This window comes from Mizuhopecten yessoensis, unplaced genomic scaffold, assembly GCF_002113885.1.
Source record: "Mizuhopecten yessoensis strain PY_sf001 unplaced genomic scaffold, ASM211388v2 scaffold8573, whole genome shotgun sequence".
Classification (NCBI taxonomy): domain Eukaryota; kingdom Metazoa; phylum Mollusca; class Bivalvia; order Pectinida; family Pectinidae; genus Mizuhopecten; species Mizuhopecten yessoensis.
Window position 1 is genome coordinate 1209942 of NW_018407615.1, and position 16097 is coordinate 1226038.

The 16097-nt window shown below is 33.6% G+C and overlaps 1 protein-coding gene across 1 annotated transcript in view; it reads left to right on the top strand.

The window, feature by feature from the left end:
- The first annotated feature begins 974 nt into the window (after nucleotides 1–974).
- LOC110456216 (protein lifeguard 3-like) overlaps nucleotides 975–16097 on the top strand; it is a 26080-nt gene continuing 10957 nt past the window's right edge. Inside the window, exons 1-9 of the mRNA XM_021506811.1 lie at nucleotides 975–1058; nucleotides 3197–3303; nucleotides 3518–3774; nucleotides 7717–7781; nucleotides 7919–7975; nucleotides 8728–8818; nucleotides 9681–9718; nucleotides 11235–11322; nucleotides 15413–15517. Of these exons, the coding sequence (XP_021362486.1) occupies nucleotides 3216–3303; nucleotides 3518–3774; nucleotides 7717–7781; nucleotides 7919–7975; nucleotides 8728–8818; nucleotides 9681–9718; nucleotides 11235–11322; nucleotides 15413–15517 (789 nt within the window). The 5' untranslated portion in view covers nucleotides 975–1058; nucleotides 3197–3215. The remainder of the gene's footprint in view (nucleotides 1059–3196; nucleotides 3304–3517; nucleotides 3775–7716; nucleotides 7782–7918; nucleotides 7976–8727; nucleotides 8819–9680; nucleotides 9719–11234; nucleotides 11323–15412; nucleotides 15518–16097) is intronic.

Sequence of the window (16097 nt, forward strand, 5' to 3'; positions counted from 1 at the left end):
CAACAGTTACCACAATGACATGTATGTATGCCATGCTATAACTTTGTCATTTTTTATTTTTTTGACTGATGGAACATTAGGCCAAAAAGTTATAAAAATTTGATTGAATAAATATTTTTCTATTAAAATATATATATTATAAAACCAGTAATGTCACAAACATTATATATCAATCCATAAGAAAATACTATTTGTTCAAATTCGAATCTACAACCCGAGAGATATATGTACTATTTATAACCAGACGTACATGTATATATTATATAATATATACGTCTCTTTTACAAAACCCACTTGAGGTTGTGACACTAATTAAGAAATAGCACAAGTCTGTTATTATCTGGAGTCCAGCTTCATGTTGGACTCGCGGATCGGGCCAATATCCTTAGTCCGTGTCCTGGGGCTGTTTAATAGCAATCCAGGTACTCATTATGGTACAAGGAGACCTATAGTATGAAGTATATAGTCTCTGCTGTACGTCTGTACATACATATTCTCTGAGGAAATACGGCAGAAAGGAAGGAAATTACTCTGTTTTAGGTGATATTTCACAAGTAGTATTAATTGGGAGCGGCAAAGTTATTGAATAAAGGGGAATAACTCGAGAGAACACATTTTACTGATAGGCTGTCGGTCAAAACTGACTGTTTTTTGCACCAAATAGCATATTTCTCGATAAAATATGGCAGATAGAAGTAGGCCTAAATAACTTATACAAAGTTGATATTTCACAGTATTAAAGTAGTATTGGGTACATAACTGGGTCGTATGTGATAGTATTGGGTATTTAGACGCGCCGCTTATAAATGCTATTTAGGCAGGTTTAAACTCTTTTATTTGTTAAAAAATATTCGTATTTTTACCACGCTTTCAAAATACCACCAAAAGGCGAATAGCGAGAATGTTTTACAGTACGAATTGAAAGTTCGTAACGACCTCAGACAATTACCGCAATATCTATCCGAATGTTACCCATTCCCTGACTGTGACGTCAAACATACCAACCAAACACTTTCAGGTTGCTCTCTGTGGTGTTAAAGCTACGTAAATATAGTCTAGTAAGTACTAATCGGTCTTGATTATTTGCCAATTATATCGTAGATAGTTTATTCGAAATATGAAATAATCACAGATTTTCAGAAAACTCCAAATCAGTAGGCCTATTCAATCATTTTTTCATTTCCATCATCCCGGAAGTTTATTTGATGTCTTTCCGGTATACTACAGCTACAGATCATCCTGACTAACAATTAGCAAATCTGAAATAATCACAGATTTTCAGAAAACTCCAAATCAGTATTCCATATTTTTTTCATTTACATCATCCCGGAAGTTTCTACTTCAGATTGAGGCCTTTCCTATAGACTAAAGATACTGTACAGATCATGGGGCTATTGCATAATCTGACACTGCCTACAGTACAGTACTCCAACAATGTTAGAGGTTTTACACGGCGAGATACTTTTGACAGGCGCTGTCGCAGTCGGCAAAATCATATCATATCCGATAGAAAAAAGGCCGACCAGCAGTAAACAGTACAGTAGCCTCTGAACAGGATTAAAATTAATTATTCCAGCTAGGCCTCGCAACTCATGAGTAATATCGGTATTTGAAAAAACGGCATTGGCAAACCGTTGATATTTGGCAGATTAATCGTAAATGAATCTAGCAAACTGGAAAAACCTCGAGCAACGTCTTGTCGCCTGTTAGTTTCCGGGAAGTGTGTCTATAATCTTTTTATGAGCAGACTTACAATAGCAGTTTGAAGCTGACAGGGATTATACAAATATGTCAGATTATAACTTTCATTTGTATATAAAGGGAATAGAGGTCTGGGTTGCATTTTTAGTACATGCATCTGATTTCTTAATACAGGGGCTCCATCAATGCTGATGATTGTGCCTTCGGTTCCTGTGCACAAAGGCGTGAAAGAGGGGTTATTTAAAGTGATAAGTTTTTTTGGATGTTTTTGTGCAGGGTATAAGATAAATGATAAAAGCTGGCATGTGCACTAGCATGTGAGGGCTTCAAGGGCTGCATAGGGGATTCCTGCATAGGGTATATGTGTGCCTTGAAGTCCTCAAGTGTTGTGCATTGTACTGTTGCTACGGTAATGGGTTGTTTTGCCCTAAATCCTGTTCACCCTAAGGGTTGTTTCGCCCTAAACATTTTTTTCTTTAAGTCATAAATATCATGTTAAAAGTTATTAAACATAGCAAACTTACATTTCTCTTGATTCAAATAGATCAGATATGGACATATATAATAAAACTAAATAATTTCTCTAAGTACATAGATACGTATACGAAATGGAGATAGATGAAACTAGATATGTATATTAATTGCTTATAAAGAATGAAACTAAATTAGTTTCTTCTAAGTACAATACTTTCTCTAGAGACGTATACGAAATGTAAATAATTCCCCAAGTACATAGATACGTAATTTAATTGTTAAGCAGATGTGTACATTTTAATTATGAAATAAACGTTGGCATTTTTCCTCTCTTGTTACATTTGGTGCCTAACGAAATATACCCACAGAATGTGGTAGAGGGTCTTGTGTGTCTTAGGTTTGGATGTTTTTGTATATTGTGGAGAAATCTTGTGGAAATGGACTCAGGGTTGATCTTTGGTGACCAGATAGCACAGTGGTTAGAGCGTCGATCTGTCTAAAGTTGGGAAATTCTCAATCCGAGTATGGTCGTGCATATGTCCTCCTGTTTTACTTCATGCATTTCAACATTTTTTTCATGGAATTATTCTGAAGCCAATAGTAATGTAATACCATCATAGCAAAATTTAATGTACTGAAAGAACTTTTCTTAATTTGCATTTCATCATTTAAAAGGGAAAAAAAATCAAGATAACACGAATCAATCTCAGAAATACATTACAATTGTAAATCAGAAGACAACATTTTCGATAAGGGTCCAAAAATGTATTTATTGTCTGAAAATTTAAGTTTAAGCAACTGTATTTTTATAGCCATGTTAATTTTAGAAATGCTTTAAAACTTGAGTACAGTAATATTGCAAGTATGGAATGTTCTACATTTCACTTGAAAACAACAATCAACTTTTTGATGCAAGTGTTGACTATTTCTCCAGTAAACTGCTCAAGCTAAAGAAACATTGATGAAGCTATAACAAGGATGCGGTGTACTGTGATTTAAATTATCAATACTTCTATTGCAGATCTATATATATAGACGCTATGGCAACCCATCCCTCAGCACCTCCTCCCACATATGACCAGGTGACAGGCACAGCTCCTGACCATCAACAAAGTGGTTATTCATATGGTATGTTATTAACACACTTAAAACATTTCATACATAGTATATAGTCAAAACTATGCCTTGGTGTTCTGTACCAATATACTTGTAGTTGTATAATATTAAAAAAAATGAATTGCTTTTTTTTTATGTTGAACAGTTTATGGGTATGGCTTATTGCTTTGTAAATCCTGTAGTTTTGTTCAGGACCTACTCTTCAGTGTTTGATGATTTTTTTTAGGTGGTAACTATGGAAAAGAAGGAATGCAACCTCCTGCATCTAGCTATCCAAATCAACCTGGCTATCCTCCTCAAGGTCAACCAGCACCAAATACATCATACTACCCGCCACAATCTTACCCAGCATCAGGCTCATTAAACCTGCATGGCGGAAGTACCAATACCTCCCATGTCGACACACATTCTGAGGTTTCCTGTCCAATGGGAAACATGTCATCATTTTCTGACAAGAATATTAGACGTAACTTCATCAAAAAGGTAATATATGCATGTACGTACACATTGGCAGTGTACATGTAACTACACAACACAATTTTCATTTAAACTCAATATTATGACAATTATATGACACAATGCATGGTCATTATTTCTGCTTTTGTGAACAAATATCAATTTGATAATGGGTTGTGTCCCTTACGCAGTAAAATCAACACAAATCCTCAAAAGAATTATACAATATAGACAAATCATGTTAGCAACTGTATTCTGGAACAAGTTGGGAACTTGTAGGTGTAACAATTAGCTGATTAACACAAATGTATTAGAAGGAAATTAAAACAATATTGTGTTCTATATTATACACATTTATTTGATAAAAGTGTTCTATAGAGCCACTATTGAGATACAAGGTTTTGATCACTTTTAAGTAGAGTTTTTCAACATGATTGGAATACTTGATTCTCCAAAATCGAAAGGAACTATTAATCAGTATTAATATTCCGTGGTTGAAAGTTTTAACTTTGAACTACAAACATACAAGCAATAGCCCAAGTAATAAATCTGTTGGACATTTGACATATTTTTCTTTAAAACCTGTTTTTTTGGGTGGAAAACATGTTTTTCGATTTTGAATAGATTATTGAAAGTTTATGCATGCCTGACTACATTTTATGAGTCCACAGAAAGATGTAGGTCCCAGCTGCTACCTCAAATATATTTTGTTTCTGTTTGAATTTATTAGATAGACAAGTTTTTGGTTATTATACTGTAAACAATTTTGTTTGTTAATCCTTGTGATATATTGTAAATTTGTAAAATATCATGTCACTATATTATCATGGTGGTTTCAAGTAAAGCTCATTAACTCATTCACCCCTGAAGACACATGTGAAATCTTCCAATTAAAAGGTTGGAATAGTTCATTATAAAATTTCAGGGGTGCACATGAATAAGTTAGTTGTAATGTGTACGGTACCAGACTCTCTTTGTTATTTCAGGACTTGATTTTAACTTTTTTTTAAGCATTGGTTGTGGGTTGGCCAATTCTGAATCATAGAAAGAAATATGTTCTTTAATTTGTGCTTTCTCTCTCTTTTGGTTCTTTTCAATGATTCAACACTCACACAAAGATGAGCATGACACAACCATGTGGTTGTCAGCGTACTTACTGGCCGCAACCTTGAATGGGCAATCATAATTAAAGGAGCGCACCGGAAACAGTAATGACAAATTTCAGAACAATCTGAAAGATCATCAAGGGCTTTATGAAAATTGTAAATTTCAGTACCCCCGGGCTCTTCGTTCTCCCTTTGGGAGGGGGTAATGTTTACTATAGTTTATATAGGGAAATAACACTTTTAGGTATATTTTGTCAATTTTCTATAGGAAATTATTCTTACCTGGTGAGAATCATTCTTGGAGGAAGATGGTATCAAATTGTAAATTGGGATTCCTGCCTCAACCCCAGGGGCCAGGGTGGGGCCCCAAAGGGAAAATTAACCAATATTTTAAAAATCTTCTTCTTGAGACTCAGAGGTACTACAGTCAGTTTCTCTTGCATGGTTAGAAAAATCATCAGGGGCTTTATATAAATTGTAAATTCCCCCGGGCTATCCGTTCTCCCTTGGGGAGGGGGTAAAGTTTATATAGGGAAATAACACTTTTGGGCATATTTTTGTCAATTTCAGCTGGAAATTATTAATGCTTGGTTAGAATGATTATGATGCCAGATGGCAATTAGATGGTATGAGAAAATCAGATCCTGCCCCATCCACAGGGGCTGGAGAGGTGCAGCCCGAATGGGGATAATGGTTAAAATTTCAAAAATCTTCATCATTAGACTCAGATGTGTTACAAAAAATACTCTTAATGGATAAAAAGGGCCCAAAAAGGGGAAAATGGCTGATATAAAAAAAAAATCTGCACTCAGATGGTAGAAGATTCAAATTTCTTTTTTTGGATGGAAATGCCCTTTGGTACATTATATAGTTATATTACCCTTTGGTCATCATTTCTCCTTGGTTTATATAGGGAAATAACTGACTATATCTTGTCCATTTTCAGCAAGAAGTAATTCAAACTTGGTTGGAATAGTTATAATGAAATTGAAATCAAATAGTATCAGAAACTAAGATCCTGTCCTATCCCAGGGGTTGGCCAGAGAGGAAAATTGGCTAAATAACAATAGATATTATATTTCTCAATAGCAAAATAATTTATTTGAATAGTTTTTAGAGTTCTTATACTATGGTGACATGATGAGTATTGTATTTCACTTTGTTTACATGTTGATTTCCACATCACATCTCAATAATGAAATTGAGCTACCAGTAACGGGTACCTATAATATAACTCAGGTGACCGCTAAGGCCCTTGGGCCTCTTGTTTGCTATTTTTATTTAATGGTTGTGGTTTAATAAATATAATTCATATCATCAATCAACCATGATTTGCCTTCAGTGATCAGACTCTAGTCTCCCCTTTTAAAGGAAGGGGGACATTGTTGTATAAGTACAGGTCCTTTTGGGTATGCTTATGACATTTTAAGTAAACTTTATGAAACCAGATTAACGTCTACTTAATTCTACCTAAATCACCTACAGGCGGTGTGCACTGAACAGTAATTCGGTCATCATGACTTCATCTCAAGGTCAAAGACTCCATAAATGAAAACGTTTTCATTAATATATTTTGAGGGTTAACAATTTAAAACCATTAAAGATATCTTGATGAAACTTTAAGTAGCATCATCCTAGAAGGTGTACTATATTTGAAGTGCACTGTTGGTGTACATCACTGGACACTGAGTGACCCAGGCTCTGCAGTAGCTTCTAGTTGAACAGACCAAATGACAATTTAACTGGTTAACTTTTGTAAAAGAATAACTGATCATGATGAGATCTATAAGAAAAAAAGGATTTGAACCTGTCAAAATTGGAACGAACCAGTCATTTTGGCCTGCTGCTTGTTCTTAATGAAAACACTATTGATCTTTTCTTCTTCAAGGCCAAAGATCAATGAAAGAGTAAAAAAGGGAAAGATCTATCCAAAAATAATTTTCTAAAAAAAAGTCACATACATTATTTCATTGAAAAGATACAGGTCCAGTTTCAAATTTTCAGTTTCACTTTAATCAGAAATCTATCAAAAAATTCTGTATAGAGTATTTGCATTGCCAACATATCTGAGCATGCATTTGTGATGGGAATATGGCCATTTAAATTTTGTACAACCTACTGGTCAGGCATAGAAAACAAAAAAGCTCTGTTTTTGATTTTCCCGTTGAAAAGATTTTGCGAACTTTTACTAACAAATCATAAGATGACTTGTATGATAAGTTACATTTAAGATATCTTTCTGATGTCAAAATACAATTCACATATCACATGTTTGGAAGGATGGTGGATATATATACAAGTCACATTTATTAGATTTATACAGACAGTTACATATATGTAAGTACGTTCAAGTGGCTCACCAACAATCTGTTATAACGCTTTCCGTATCAAGATTGAACGGCCCTTTTTTCAATTTCATACTGGTATGAACACAAATCGGTTACATACATATTCCATGAAGAATGATAAATGATATGTATGTAACCGATTTTCATTCGTACCCGTGGAACATTGAAAATATCTGTTCAATCCTTATATTTACATTCTAATATTTTACTTCTTATTCACCTAAATACAGACATTTCCGATATTGAAGTGTTCATGTCATCGGCGCAAACGAGATTCCTTGAACAGTCTAACATCGTCAAAATGTTTTTTTTAAGTGGTTGTTTCATGTGATTCCAGGCGGGAGGAGAAGCTTCAAATAACACTGATCCAATTACATTCATAGCCCTATGGATGCAAGTTCTTTTGGTAATGAATATAGAGAAACTTGTAGTGCAAACTATGTAAAATCTATGAGGATAAGCAGTGATGACTATCTATTTGTTTATTGGGGGACTACATGCTGTTGTTGTTATAGGTATACCTGATCCTGATGGTCCAGCTCCTCATCACCTTTGCTTGTGCTGCTGTGTTTTCCTTAGTGTAAGTATATATTGCATTGATAATTGAAAAATGACTTGAATTTTCCAACAAAGCTATTCATATATACATGTACATGTGTGCTTTTCTTTGGCTCAGGGCTGTTATGTCAAATGTGCATATTTTTTCTTTTATTTCAGAGATGACATCAAGATTTGGGTCCAAGGAGATGGTCGTGTGTGCTACTATGTGTCATAGTAAGTACAATGTATAAAATGCCTTGCTAACTGCGAGTCACATATTTAAAAATAAATAAATGCATGTTCGTGTATTATAGTGGAATACATAACGAGGGTTAAATAACAAAGGCCACTTGCAGTTTGAGTTAATTATTTTTCTGAAATGTTCAAGTCCTGGAGAGTTATATTTCCCCCATACTATACACACATATGTAGATTATATCTATTCCACCAAGTAAAATGTAATGAAAATCATTCCCTGTCTAACTCAGTATTCATATGCCTATGAATATGATAAGCAAGGTGACCTAGATAATCTTACTATTAAAATTAGTCTGCTGGAATCAATAAATACTGCATTCAGGCAATTCTTCTCCTCAATCACTTAATTTAGATAGAGAATATTTAATTGCAGTATGTATTGGGATAATATGGTATATGTAACTACCCTTACTTCTGGATAACATGTAGGTAATATTTAACTTGAACAGCATGATTTAGCATCACTACATGTAGGCTGCAGCTAATATCAGCAAGTTTTGTATTGCTGTCCAATGAAGGTGGACATACATAATGTAATTCATATACCTGTACAACATCATAAACACAACATAGACATCTATATTATAACATGTATGACTATATAAACAGTACAGCCGCTGCAGGGTGTGAGTAAACTATATTTTACTTGTGACACTGATTTGACAGAAGTTTACTAACGTTGGATAAGATTCATTGATAAATAATAGAATGTAACCTTCATATTACAGTGCCACCTTCATAGTGACCTACTTCGTCCTGATTTGTGTTCCTTCCGTGAGAAGGAAGACCCCTGGGAACTATATATGCCTGGCTGTGTTTGTAAGTCATCAGGTTTTACACATGCATTAGTAAACCCGAAAACCCCCCAAAACAAGGTTTAGAAAGTAGTAATGAGAGAAAGCTGGAACCTGCCTTTGTCTGTAGTCACGTCTGTTTGCAGGCAATGTGTTCCTTTGCAGAAAAATTCATTATCAACTTTTCACAGATGATGTATGCTGGCCATGGGTTGATGAGGAACCTTATAGAGTTGAGGATAAAAAGTCGACAGACTTGTTGCACAAAAAAATGGATGTGTGAAATTTGTTCCTTGATTGTAATACAGTTACTGTATCTTTCCATTCAAAAACTTGAAACTTCACAAGATGATTACCATTTGTGGAAGGGCGGGGGTAGGAAAGTGGTGGTGGTGGTGAGGAGGGAGGGGGGAGGGGTGGGGGGTTACCATATCTATTTTTGATCAAATTGTTGTAGAGATCAAGGTAACATAGGTTTGTTTTGCTACCAATCAATGTCATAGGCCTAAACAGAGGACACAGTTTACAAATGGAAAGCACAATGCTTCAGTAGAAGGGGCACATCTCTTGCAGACTAATCCTCGAAATGAATTTCTGGTCGATATATAACTTGCAGAATTAAACGATTGATTTTGAATAGGTCAATGTGTCGCATATGATCTATGGAATAACCAGATTATTGGTAATGGTAAATAAATTATAGACAAATGAGCAAATAACAATTAGTGAATGGGTCACAGATAAATTTGCAAAGCTGTCCTGACTTCAATGATTAAAAAGACATGAATGGAGAATTGCTTTTCATTTGTGGTTTTAAATAATAGCGTCATTATTACAAAAAAAATCTTTTTTATGATATCAAGTAACTGTTTGCTTTTCTTTTTCAGACATTGGTATTCTCCTACATGGTGGGCACAATCAGCAGGTAAGATACATATGAACAGATTCTGCCTACATATAGGTGATGGGGTCCTTCACACAGTGTGCTCCCTATCCCCATCTTGCCCTCACACTATGGGACCCCATTACTCTGACAAGAGGCTGACTTACTATTTTGCAGTGGTTGAGTTATTTTAGGGTCAGAGCCTAAGGGTTCTGACTAGAGGTTAAGACTATATATATATGATCTGTTAAACTTATTGAAAAAAAACCTTTCGTTGGTGTTTGATGAAGGAATGATCATTGTTATGGGAATTAAGGCCATATGTTTGCTAGGGCAAGAAATAAAGTATTGACTGTTTGCCATAACTAACAGAGATGACAAGAAAGGCTCTGCTCAAAATATTACTTTGAATTATGATTTTGTCATGTTATCTATTTGTAGTAATTCTGGATAATTAGTATTTCCAATAAAAAAAACCAATGGAAATATTTGCAGATTTGACATTATGAATTATCAGTATCAAAGTATGGAACATATGAAAACACAATTTTGAACGATTTTAAGGGATGAATAAAATAAACTTTATTTATTTTACAACAATTATGAAACAAGTTATTTCAACTTATATTAATCACTCTTGTTGGCCCGGATGGAAATCCTCATGGGGGTCTTATTATGGGGGGAAATTGGGGTACCCAGGGAAAATCCATGTGGTCAGGCAGATGACCCCCATACCTTTTCACATCCGATCTGGGAATCGAACCCTGGCCGCCTTGGTGAAAGGCAATTGTGCTTTATTCACTGCACCACCTGGCACCCGACCATCCAAGTGATGAATAAGTAACATTTGTAATATAAAATGGTACATTTTCCCGACCTCCCTAAACAAAAAAAATACTGGCCTAAGATTGAAACTTTGTTATATTGATTTTGACTTGGGATGTGATAATTAATAGTGATGATAAATGGAGCTTTAGGAGTTACACTTCAGACTAGGACAGAGAAATGGTTAGGATTATGGACATATGCATAGACACTAGGGTAGGTATTTCCACTTCTTTAAAACCTATACTGTATAATGTAATGTTACATCAGATATACCTTCAATATGTAATGTGTTAAATCTACACCTGTCACAGAAATAAGTAATACCACACATCTAATGTCACAGATTGATCGAGTGCAATCTGATAAGCCAGATGAACACATATGTGGTATGACTTCATTATTTTGTATACAGTATGCAAACTGTATTCTCTGCAAAACATTACTTATCATTACCGCAAATAAATGTTCAGCTTGCTTCCAGCTTGAACCGAAAAACAGGCTGACAAAAAAGACATTGAGGGTGGAATAATGACATCACATTACCATAGAGGAAAATAAGTATTAAAATCTTCAAAACCTATTCTTGTATAACAACCAATGATTTCAAGCCAAAAAGGAATTCTGGCTACTGGGCAAATATAACATCTTGTACCTTGTATAGCATGACCTGAAAACTGGCTGTGTCTCTGCTGTAAGATTGTAAGAAAGGTTGTTTTATTGTGTGTTACAGCTTTTATGACACCTACAGTGTGTTAATAGCAGCAGGAATCACAGCTCTTGTCTGCCTCTCTGTATCCCTGTTTGCCATTCAGACTAAGGTAAGCACGGCTGATTCTTCTATCAAATTAAGGCGGCTATAAACGGCCCCATTCCCCCCTAGCAGCCCTCTTTGAAATAATGCTATAATTTCAAGATTTATTCATCAGATTCATAAAATATGCAGTGTTATTTCGGTGAAATATAAATCATAATGGCAAGATTTTATATGTGTTATTCGATAAATTCAGTCAATCAAACAGTAATTCAAAAGCTTACCAACATCTGTCATAGAATTGCATGAAAGTTTTCACAGTTCGTATTCATTTATAACAAACTTACAACAGGTTTTAGATGTTACAATATTTCAGTATAATAGTAAATATACAATTCATTGAGTCAATGACCATGCATATGACTGCACCTAGTCTAGCTTTAATGTTGAATATTGATTTAAAGAGAAGATGTTGTGTCAATCAGATCAAAAAAGTTTAGAATAAATAAAATAATCAGTACCATAGTTGAGGATTCATCAAACTTGAAAGACATGAAATACATGTATTATGTCATTTTGAATACCATTTTAGTCGTGTCTTTATGACCCCTCATTATCCAATGTTTAAGTAAGTTCCCAAAATTCCCCCTGTTCAAAAAATGTCAGAGGCCCTGTTTAAAATTTGTAGAATCAGTCTTGGAAAGACGCAATATGTAAGATGCAATGTAATATTATCTGTATGTGATATGAAATTTTATGATGAGAAAATCATTCTGTTTTTAAACTAAATCCTTGCTGATAATTAGAGTATACAGTAATACAAGATAGAGTGTAGGGTAGAGAAATCTCAGCAATGAGTCAAATGCATTACTCTTGAGTTAATATGGGAGTGAACTTACATGTGCTGGACAAAATATTTGCTGATAATGGATACAATCTCAACCCTCTTATTGCAAAACCCAGGATTGAACACTGGCAAAATTTTCATATACAAAAATTAACTTAAATTGTAAATCTTAATTAACAATTCAGATTTAAAAAGTTGTAATACTTGATCAACAATAAAAATGTAGTAAGTATTAATGCTTTATCAACAACAAAGTTATTACTAGATTTGATGAAGATCAAAACACAGGATTTCCAACAAGAAAATGATCAAAAATATGTTGGCCTGCATCACTTACTGGTCACCGAGAAAAGCCTGATAAGCTTCAGCAATATATAAGATAAACAGAACACTTTTACATATTGAAACAGAAGTTATGAAAATATATCAGTGATATATTATGAATTATCATAATGAATGTCTTTGGATATTAATGAGTAAAAATGGAAAACAAACATTTAAACATACAGTGAGTAAATTGTTCCTGGACATATTGAAGCTGACTATTATGCCTAGGAAGTTTGGAAGATTTACCTTGTTTGTGGATAAGGGCAGATCTGCGATTCAATAAGACCACAGTAAGGAGACAGTCTCTACGTAGTTTGAGTGTTCTGTAATGGGTTATTGCCCTTTGAACGTGTGTTAGTCTACAGTAGCTGACTGAGTAGTGTGGGATTCCCAGAGTGGGAAATGACGTCGGAGAAAGACGAAGGTAGTCCGTAAAAGGCATATAGTCCCTCAACTATGTACATCGGGGTGGTGAATGAAACGAGCATTGTGTCTATATCGGTTCGGTTTGCCATGCCAAAGAAAGGCTGATGTTTGCCCACTGCAGTAGAGATGTAAACTATCCCTACTTTTAAGATTGAGAGTGCGTAGTAATTGATGTAGTATTACCAGCTTGTACCTAAGACGTCTTAATATAAATCAAAGTACTGAGAGTACTGAAAACACTTCAAAATCGCACAAAAATGACAAAATGGAAATCCCTAATAACAAAGTGGTATATCTTCGTCATTTTTGATGCTATGACCTTGAAACTTCGGAAATAACTTAAATAGACCTTGCTCTTTTATATTTGGGAAAATATGAACTATTGTTTTTATTTTTGACCAATATTTGACCCCATAACGAGGCTTTGAACTTGATATTCTCTGATAACATGTCACGGAAAAAAGTTAGCCCTGACTAAGCTCAACAAGAAGTATGCTTTCGAAGTTATGGTCGTTCAAAAAAACGTTTTTAAAAAAACTCTATTTTTAGATCTGTGACCTTGACCTTTGACATTATGATAATGAATTTGTTTGCATACCATGTGTTTCTTGTCCTCTAATACGTACTGAAATATGAATGTTATATTTTTATTCGTTCTTGAGATAGTGTCCACAAGATCATTTGACCCCTGTGGCCTTGAATGTAGGTCAAGGTCAATGATATGTAGCATTTTTGTAGGCAAGGCTACATACTATGGATATACCCAATATCAACCCTGTATGTGTCTTAATGAAGGAGAACAAGCGTTTTTAGTAAAATTTTGAATTTTGGCGGGAAAATGAAACTTTTCAAAGTGGCATATCTTCGTCATTTTTGAAGCTATGATCATGAAATTTTTCACATACCTTCATTAGAACATTCCCTTTATGATGAGATAAAAATATAACTCATTTTGAGATTTTCATTTTTTACCTATATTTGACCTCATAGCGAGGCTTTTAACTTGACATATTCTCTGAAAACATGTCATGGGCAAAAAATAGCCCCGACCAAGATCTACAAGATCCACATAATGTTCATGCAGAACAACGAACGCCTATGAAGTTATGGTCGTTCTAAAAATGTTTTAAAAAATCGATTTTTAGATCTGGGACCTTGACCTTTGACATTACGATCATGATTTTTGTTCGGGTGTCTGGAGTTTGTTGTCCTCTATCATGTACTGAAATACGGACGTACCATCTTTATTCGTTTTTTGAGATAAAGTGTTAAGGTAATAGGATTGTGTCGCCATTTCTCAGTAGAATTTATTCAAATTTTGTAGTTATATTGCTTTGAAGTAAAGAAATTTTTCTGCCACAAAAAAAGATATAGGTTGTCAGAATTTTAAGGATTTTAAATGGAAATTAATGTAAAAAGAATTGAATTTTGAAAAGAGACTTGAAACACACATTTTTTTTGCAAAATAATGTCAATAAAAATGATACTAACATAGATTAGTATTGCATTAATGTATATTAATTTCATAAATGCTGAAATTGTGTAAAATTAATCGTCTATAAACGATTAAAAATTGACATTTTATAATATAACCATATACACATAGTAACTGCATGCAATGAGTTATCGTTCTTGGAAAACTTCACAGTATAGTGAAATAGGTAGCCGGTTTCCTGAAGTACAGAAAAATGGACACATGTGACTCATTGATCAAAAAACAACTGAATTAATGCCTGGCTTGCTTTGAAATACTTTAATATTGACAGAACACGCTGTTCTGTCAATAATAAGCATACAGTATTCATCAGTTTAATATTAAACAATAGAATATGTGGAAATTGTGATACTGTCTCCCTACATTGGATTTTCAACTAGGGATGTACTTCCTAACTTCCGTTTAGCAATACACTCCTATGACCTTAACAAGATTTCTGGAAATAAGAATAATAAGAATAAGAAAAAACAACAATAACAATAGGTATTTCCATCCAAATGGAAATCCCTAATAAGTTGTAATACTTTATCAACAATTAAGATTCAATAAGTTGCAATGCTTTATCAACAATACAAATTTAATAAGTTGTAATACTTATCAAAAAATAAGATTTGATAAGTTTTAATGCTTTATCAACAATTAAGATTTAATAAGTTTGAATGCTTTATCAACAACAAAATTGTAATAAGAGATAGTGCTTTATCAACAATTAAGATGTAATAAGTTGAAATGCTTTATTAACAATAAAATTGTAATAAGTTCAAATGTTTTATCAACAATTAAGATGTAATAAGTTGTAATACATTATCAAAAGAAAAGATTTAACAAGTTGTTATATTCTATCAACAATAAAGATGTAATAAGTTTGAATGCTTTATCAACAATTAAGATTGAACATGGTGTGATACTTTATCAACAATAAATATTTTAGTAAATTGTGATACTTTATCAACAACAAAGATTTCATGAACATTTGAATACTTTAGCTACAATAAAGATATAATCTGTTGTAATGTTTTATTAAAAATAAACATGTAATAAATTGTAATGTTTGATTTACAGATTGACTTCACAATGTGCTCTGGCTTGCTTTTTGTACTTGTCATGGTCCTTTTCTTCTTTGGCTGGTCTGTCATGATTGTGTACTTCACCATTGGATTTAGCTATGTAAGTGTACCACACTGCGTCTCAGAGTAAGGGACATGTTTTTGAGTTGGTCATTAATTATGATTTTTACTTTATTTGTAATTTATACAGTTCATCAAATCAAATTCATAATAAACTAGTGAGACATAGATATGTATAACTGAAATAAAACTAATAGAATTGATGAGATAGACTATGTAATAGCATTGATAAGACAGACTATGACTTATAGAATTGATAAGATAGACTATGACTAATAGAATTGATAAGATAGACTATGACTAATAGCATTGATAAGACAGACTATGACTTATAGAATTGATAAGATAGACTATGACTAATAAAATTGATAAGATAGACTATGACTAATAGAGTTGATAAGATAGACTATGACTAATAGAATTGATAAGATAGACTATGACTAATAGAGTTGATAAGATAGACTATGACTAATAGAATAATAGAATTGATAAGATAGACTATGACTTATAGAATTGATAAGATAGACTATGACTAATAGAGTTGATAAGATAGACTATGAGTAATAGAATTGATCAGATAGACTATGACTAATAGAGTTGATAAGATAGACTATGACTAA